At 33.7% G+C, this 8,413-nt stretch overlaps 1 protein-coding gene across 1 annotated transcript; it reads right to left on the minus strand.

Moving 5' to 3' along the window:
- Positions 1 to 937: 937 nt before the first annotated feature.
- LOC143233667 (uncharacterized) lies at positions 938 to 6,349 on the minus strand. Its single transcript, XM_076470149.1, has 4 exons — positions 6,266 to 6,349; positions 3,721 to 3,842; positions 3,483 to 3,598; positions 938 to 1,075 (listed from the first exon to the last, which is right to left on the minus strand). Exons 1-4 carry the CDS (start codon positions 6,300 to 6,302, stop codon positions 1,057 to 1,059), a joined length of 294 nt encoding a protein of 97 aa, XP_076326264.1. The 5' UTR covers positions 6,303 to 6,349; the 3' UTR covers positions 938 to 1,056.
- Positions 6,350 to 8,413: the final 2,064 nt, after the last annotated feature.

Below are 8,413 nucleotides of genomic sequence, written 5' to 3' on the forward strand. Positions count from 1 at the left end.
AAATCTTTATGGTTAAAAGTTTAATTGTATTCATTTTTAAAAGCATTAATTTAATCGTTACCTCCAGACCACCAACATTATCTTGAAACAAAAATGTCACCGTTCCAAAGTCAGAATGTTCACCGCAACGAACAGTCGTTGAAAGGTCAGTCACATCTGTCACAGGAGGGTTGTACAGCAGTCTTAATGTTGATGCATTTTCTTTGTACTTAGTGAGTTCTTGGTGTCTCTTCAAGAAAAAGTCTTCTGCGAGGTCTGGGCACCAAAAACATTCAGTTGTAAAGGTCGGTTATAGGGGAAAATTAGAAACACTTATTACACTGAGATTATAAATTTAATTTCTGTGAAGTAATTAAATAAATATGTTCCTCTACCAGCAAGTGTATCTTGTACTTTAAACTTTTTACACTTCTGGCATTAAAAAGACTTGAAATTAAGAGAACACTTAAGAATAAACAACTTAAAATGAACAGAAACAAACAACAATATGAAGAAATATCGTTCTTCCACTGAACATAACATATACAATTTATTTATACTATTACTAATCTGTAAGTCAGTGTGGAAAATTGTTCTTTGATACAAAGCTATTTCATTATTGTTCAAAATTGTTTTAAATTAGTAATTTTTTAACATTATTTTTATTATGTACAAACTAATGTATATTTTACACCATAGGTGGTCTAAATGTCGCCCAACAAACAGACATGGGAGAACAGAAATATTTTCAGGTGAGGGTGGGTAATGAAACAAACATCTAAATCAACAAACTGTATTAATATGTGTTAAATCTGTTTATACATGATATTGTACCAGACATTATCCTAGTAATATTAGTTAAATAATCGGAGAAATACTACTGACAAATAATTCTCATATCTAAATGGAAGTCAAAATGTTACCTAAAGATAAGGCAAGAACCACCAAAAAACGGCGACACAGGTTCACGCACGAGTCGATGAAGTCAAGACAAGTTTCTTTGAATCCGGGAACATCTTGATCAGATGGAAAGATACATTCACTGTTCCCTATTTCATAAGTTTCTTTTATTTCTTTTTAAATTCCCGTCTGGAGACTAAATGATGAAAGAACCGCAGTGGGTGTTAACTTTAAGGAGTCAGGGGACATTTAGTTACTTGTTTCTTTGAACAGAGATAATAATTGGTAAATTTGTTTTGTAAATATAAATAGAAGTTCTGTGAATCTCCGTACACAACCAAGGTGAAGAAGTGGTCTTGTTTCGCTCCTGTGTTTATGTATAATCAGAATTGGTACAAAAGATGAGTGTTCGTGAAGGGCGAAGTTTGTTATTCTTTGTAAATATACGTCAATGTACGAGGTGATAGTGAAAGTCGATCACTTTTATTGTAATGGACTCAAAAGGTAACATGTAAAAGTGTCGAAGGTCAAGAACAAACTGAGGTTGGAGGAACTTTGTACCAAGACGCACATTTCCTTTGAAAGTGAATATAGCTGTTTCACGTAATTATTTAGGGAGAAGAATCGCAGTCTAGAGGACAAGGTACACAACACTGTGATATACACTGCTCAGTCTACTTAATACAAATAGTAGCCTTACCTAAACAGAGCAAATAAGAACCAAATACACAGATAGTGTAGAAACTGTGTGTGTGTGTACGTTTTGGAAGCATGCTTTCCAACAAATGAAAATATTAGAAAAATATTTGGTATCTGTTATTATACTTTAGAGACCAGGTACAATAGAAATGAATATAAAGATATTTATTTTAATAACTAATTCAAATAACCTATTTTGTATCTTCGTCACTTTATTTTATCGTTTTTATTCTTTCCGTTATCAAAATATCTATTTGAGCGTAGTGGGTGGTTGATGTTTTTTAACAACTGTGGAATGTTTAAAATAAGTAGAGTTTTGCTAACAACCAACAGAGGACATTTGTTGTTAGTGATATTTTCTCTCTCTCTCATAGGTATTTGGGTATTGATGTTTATATACCCAGGAGGGTCATGTTTCGTCGACCTCTCCTACTTCCCTTATATTTGTTTTTACAACTGTCAAGTGTATTTATACACTGCACACGAGGGCTACCGTAACCCGTACCCACTCAGGCCCCTTTCAGGACAATGTCCATGCACTATCTACACATACACTTCGTGCAAAAATCATTTTTCTTTATAGTTCCATGATTATTTGCACTTTCATTACATAGGTATTAACTATAAAACATTTTCATTAAAAAACCCTTTCAAAGTTTAGTAATTAACCCTAAACTAATGTGTAGTTTAGTTTATAGATTACCTTTTCTCTTTATTTAGAAAATATATATTCACTGGGAAAAGGTGTTTAGGTCTATCCTCATCATGTATACACTTCCTGTGTAGTTCGCTTACCAGTTCGTTTTTTCTCCAATTTCTGTCAAAATAATTCATTGTGCTATGTAGAAGTCTATCTGCTATGTGCGCGTATTTATACATGAATTCTGATAATGTTGTTCTGAGTACTTTATAAGCTGTTGTAAGTAGTGTATTTTGTATTGTTTGTTGTTTTGTTTGAAGTAGTTTTTTGTTACTTACATTTATCCATGCAGGGGCTGCATAATTATTTACAGGACTAATGTACGTTTTATATATTTTTATGATGTTATCTGCTGTTGCTACACTGGTTTTACCAGTTAGTCTTCTAGCATAGTTTGTTCTTCGCCAAATTTTTGTTCTAATGTTACTTCTGTGGTTTACCCACGTTAGTTTTGAGTTAAATGTAAATCCTAAACATTTTGCAGATGTAGCAGTCTGAAAGAGTGCTCCATTCATATAGATCTGAGGTTGTGTTTTTTATGTTTTAATGATATCAGTAGAAATAGTTTGGTTTTTTGAATTTCGCGCAAAGCTACACAAGGGCTATCTGCGCTAGCCCTCCCTAATTTAGCAGTGTAATACTATAGGGATGGCAGCTAGTCATCACCACCCACCACCAACTTTTGGGCTACTCTTACCAACGAATAGTGGGATTGGCCGACACATTATAACGCCCCCACGGCTGAAAGGGCGAGCATGTGTGGTGTGACAGGGATTCAATCCCACGACCCTCAGATTACGAGTCGAATGCCTTAACCACCTTGCCATGCTGGGTCGGGAGGATTAGAGAACCAGGATCTAGTTCCATACTATTTCAACGGTTTGATTTTTGGCTTCTTTGTAACGAAGGGGTAGTAGTACAGAAATGATTATATTGCGTCGCGATTGTTTAAGAACATTGATCTAAATAGATAAAATCAAAAAATAGATAAATCAGCACTGAGGAATATCTGATGAACTTTTGGAAGATAGACTTTCATTTATCAGGAGTTTCACTTCTTCACTTACCGAGATAAATCTTTATAATCAAAAATGATTATTGTTAACCTTTTTATTGTGATTTTATGAAATATATTGGAAGAAAATAACAAAATAAATTTACATTAACTTCAAGGATATTTTCTATGTATTAATCTTCTACCTACATTTCTTTATCTGAACTAAGGTAGCCATCGTAATGATTTGGAAGTCTTTTGTATTTTTCTTTTACTTCAAGAGGAAGTAGAAAAAACTCTCTGGACTTCTGGAAAAAGGCGGAAAACTAGAAAACAGAAAAGATATATACAACTATATGTTGTTCTGTCGTTTTTTGTAAATTTCCTATCTCAATCTTAACAAAATGAAAATTGGAGAAAAACAAATAATTAAAAGAGCACGACATACTTGTTCTTGTGATATCCCATGGTTTACAAGGTAAACAAAACCAATTTGTGAGAAAGCTTGGTGGATTTCTGACGCCACTTTATGGAATGCTTCATTACTCGGCTGACCAGATTGTTTCAACCCTGTAAAAAAACAATATGTTTAATTACAACAACTGGGTCGGTGTGAACGCATTTTCGAAGTTAGAGAAGCAAAATTATACTTGTTACAAGATAGTGTTACTTTTATCATATATTTAACACTACATTCTTTGCTTAGGCACTTATCGATTTAAGAAGTAAAAGAGCGAATAAAATTATTCCAATAAAGATATATTTCCAATGCCCATTAACGCCGACACATTTCGCTCAATACGGAACTCATCAGTACAGCTGGGACACAAGAAAAGCAGTATTGGTTATATGAACCGATTTGGTGATATCTGTAAACTCATGTTGACGAATGAGAGAGTAAATGGCCATAACTTCTGGGGTTTGTACTCACTGAAAATAAACTCCAGAGTAGTTCAAGAGCTAGTGGTGGGTGGCATTTACAGTTGTTTTTCCTCTAGTATATTACTTCAAATTTAGAATTTCTAGAGCATATAGGACTCAAGTAACTTTTCGTTAAATTAAACAAACGAAGAATAGTCATTTATAAAATATCTTCCAGCGCATTTGTATGTTTTATGTAATCCATACTTTTAAACTGCTGTACTCAACGTTCAAATATTGCCGCGTCTAGATACACTTTTTAATTCTCGCAAAACTACCCGAGGACTGTCTGGATTAGTCGTCCTTACTTTAGAAGTGAAAGACAAGAGGGAAGACAGCTAGTCACGACCACCTACTGCAAACTCTTGGCTACTCCTTTACCAACAAATGGTGGGATTGAGAGTGGCTAATGACGCTAACACGAGTGAACGGGTGAATTTTTGTTGTTGAGTATCGAACCCCCGACCACCTGACCATCACGTTTCCCGCACAGAGATATGTACGAAGTTAGTACTTTTCACCAAATCATTCAAAGACCCGAGTACTTCACGAAACAGTATTATATAGATGTCAAATTTGATTTCGATATACAATTAGTAAGCCTACCAATTACCATTCATATATTAGAGTTAAATTAGTGAAAAATGTGTTATAGTGGATTTGACAGACATAGTGGAAATAATAGTTGTTTAACTTTGTATTACATCGGTCCTGTAAATTATGTCTTGGCTAGTTTACAATAACATGCTCGAAGCTGACTAAACATCAAGTTTAAAATGTTTATAAACTTGATATACAGAGTTTGACTTTCCATAGTGGGTACATAACAGATAACCAAATGAGTAGCTGTAGTTTTGACGATAAAATTATAGAAAAAAATACAACATGTTACATAATTCTAAGCTACATAGTTGGCTATTTGTGTTGTGTTCGTCAAGGGTTCTAGCGCTACAAGCCTTTCCGATGACTCATTGAAGTGCAGTGAAATCAGATTTGGAAATATTAAATAATATAATTCACGTATTTATGTGAGCGTTATTTTTGAGTGATTTTAATATTTGAGTTGTGACCAAAGTGGATGTCAGCGAACATGTTTTACGAATCTCAGATGAGAAACACTAAGGAAATATAAGAATACAGATGACCAGCAACAATAAGCACTGGGCATGATTTCCTTACGGGTTGTCAGTAATAATTGTTTACGATTTTAACACGTACAGTTTCCACAAATTGATGTTTTTTCTTTTATTCAATAATGTCTAAACTTCTTTGACATGTTTCTATTTTAAGTTTATCATGCGGAATGAATTTATAATTGTTGTTGTTTTCAGCCCCGAAATATTATAATCTCTATATCAGAATGATAAATTTATTAGCTTTTATTGGAGCATAACGATTTTGTCTTCAAGGTGGAAATAGTGTAACTGAACAAGTACAGCTGTAACCACGTTAACCAGTGTATTTAGAGACACAAATAAGTGATTGATAAAACATTGGGAAATCGATTAAAGTAAACAAAACTTTGAACTCCAAAATGTCTTTGCGAAGAAACATCTTTATCAGTTTTAAGAACGCGAACTTTTTGTTGGTAGTTATTTTTCAGTTTGTTCTTGAAATGTATCAAGACTTTCTAGGCTTAACATTTTATGTAAACAGTTCTTGTTTTTTATTACATCGACACAAGTTTTTTCAGCACCAATGAAACAAGCTTCATGTAATTTTTTTCGTGCTATTAAGTTCAGAAACACAATCTCCCATCTTGAGCACCAGGAATGATTTACATAATGTTTTTTTTTTTTCAATGAAAAGACACACCAGACATCAGATTTATTTGAAGTTAAGCCTATCAGAAACCAAGTAGTTCTTATGACACAATTTGTATTGTCCTCCATTGTTTAGGTTTTATTTCTTACTTGAGATATTTTAGCAAAAAACACGATTTTAAAAATGTCTAATTTCTTTACGGTCTGATACTTTGTTGTACGACATTTTAAAAAACATATATTCTTCTATTTTCATCATATGTAAAGCTTATTTTATATTTATTGTAATTTTCAAGTTCACGAACTTACCCACAGCTTCGATGTCGACAACTGGAATAGAAATCATCAGTTCTGCTGAAGTCTCGAATCACTACGTAATGAAACAGATTTATCGTTTGGTTTAGAGACAAATAAGCTGATGTTACATCTCTAAGAGTATGTTGTTATCACGCCAGTGTTAGTGTCCATTAATAGTTAACGTTATCGGTGATTGGCCAGAATGTACATTTTCATTGAGAATATTTTGTTTCTTCAACCCAATATTCTGAAATTACAGAAATACTCTTGGTGTAAACTTAGTAGTGCAAAGAGCGCTGAAAATGTGAAAAACCTGGTGCACGAGTGTATAAGCGTGACTGGAAATGTATTAACGATAAATGAGCTTAGTAGATTTTGTTTAAAGGAGAGAAACAGTTTAAAACTGTAATACACAACTGCATAAGTATGATTTACAAAGTTGTATTTATAGACGTGGAAAAGGTGTTTTTAAAATTAATTGTCTGATTCATATAAAATATTTGGATCATTGTTGTTGCTTCAATCAACTCTTTTCGTGACTGGCACTATTTAAACAGGTTTGTTTTGCCGGGCTTGCTCTGACACTAGCTGAGACTCTTCTAAGGACTCTTCAGAGGAGTTCTGTGTATTTGTATTAGTTCCAAACTTTACATATTTCCATATTTCAATAAATACGTCTCCATAAACGTCAACGGATCAGCATGACCAAGTGGGTTAAAGCATTCGACTCGTAAGCTCAGGTTCGCAGGTTCGAATCCCCGTACACCAAACATGCTCTTCCTTCAGCCACGGGGGCGTTGTAATGTGACGATCAATCCCACTATTCGTTTGTAAAAAAGTATCCCAAGAGTTGGCGGTGTGTGGTGATGACTACGTGCCTTTCCTCTAGTCTTACACTGCTAAATTAGGGACGGCTAGCGCAGATAGCCATCAAGTAGCTTTACGCGAAATTCAAAAACAAACAAACAAACAAACTGTTTCCACGTACATGACTATTTCATTATCATTCGTACATACATAGCTATTTCATTATTACTTATACTTGCTGTACCACTTTCATTTATACGAAAAGCGCTCTTTGTTTTCTTAGACCTGAACAATTATTTTCTTATTTTTTATTTGGTTGTCGATTATCATGTGTGAAGATCGATCACAACGTACTATTTTTTGGTGAACATTGTGACCGGTATTATCTATGTATTACCCGTTTTTGCTAATTGAGTCAATACTCTTTACAGTGTTAAGATTATCGGCTGCTTTTTCCTGTCATACATCATGAAGAGCACGCTATTCTTTTAAAGATTGTTGAAGTAAGTTCAATATTCTATTTAATTCAGCTATAGACCTTTTAGAAATGACGCCATATGTCTCATGTGCTGCTTGAAATGTATATGCGAAATATATTAACCGTTATATTCTTTTGTTTTGGCCTTCTTGGAATTCTTTGAAATCTTTTTGTCGGGTTTCTGGCAAATCATTGTTTTCTTTCCGAACATGTTCCATTGTAGGAGAAAGATCTATTTTCGGATATATAGATAAAAAATGAACATGTCAAGCGTCTTCATTCAACATGTAGGCGAATAAACGTCGTTACATTTACTGTCTGTAACAGGTACCAGTGATATTAAATTGTCTTTGGAGGTACTCGAGCATCTCCAACTACGATACTGGAGCAGTTACAAATTCAACTATTCTTCCCAGTGGGTGCTGCTGGGAATGTTTTTTTATCACGTCAAACCAAGTTGTAAATTATCTGTTAACCCAGGTGGTATGACGACTATGGCAATGAATCAGTTGAAATCTTGACTTTTCATTGGTTATACATTTAATTACAGTTGGTATCGTAAAAATCTATTAGCAAATTATAAATTAGAGCATGGTAGAGATAGGCGTGGAAAGTGGTTTCTGAATTTTCATTGATTGCTCTTTAGCCCCTCATGACTGAATAATATAAAATATAGCTTCAGAATACAGATGATGAAATTACAAAGAATACTATATGTTATATTTCATAATTTTCAAGAGATGAAAAAAAACAACAAAAAAAAAACAATAACACAGGGAAGTATGCTCAAGAACAAATATCCAAATTATCCCGCTAGGGGAATTTGAAATTGTTTTGAAATTGTACTTTATAAAATGAAGGACTTTAAAATTATA

The sequence above is a fragment of the Tachypleus tridentatus genome, chromosome 12, assembly GCF_004210375.1.
Source record: "Tachypleus tridentatus isolate NWPU-2018 chromosome 12, ASM421037v1, whole genome shotgun sequence".
Classification (NCBI taxonomy): Eukaryota; Metazoa; Arthropoda; class Merostomata; order Xiphosura; family Limulidae; genus Tachypleus; species Tachypleus tridentatus.

Excerpts from the sequence above, each read along its gene's own strand:
- LOC143233667 (XM_076470149.1), bottom strand. The coding sequence starts at position 6,302 with ATGATTTCTATTCCAGTTGTCGACATCGAAGCTGTGG. Across the intron at positions 3,843-6,265 it reads TGTCGACATCGAAGCTGTGG|GGTTGAAACAATCTGGTCAG; the intron begins GTAAGTTCGTGA and ends GTTTTTTTACAG. Across the intron at positions 3,599-3,720 it reads ATGGGATATCACAAGAACAA|TTTTCCGCCTTTTTCCAGAA; the intron begins GTATGTCGTGCT and ends TCTGTTTTCTAG.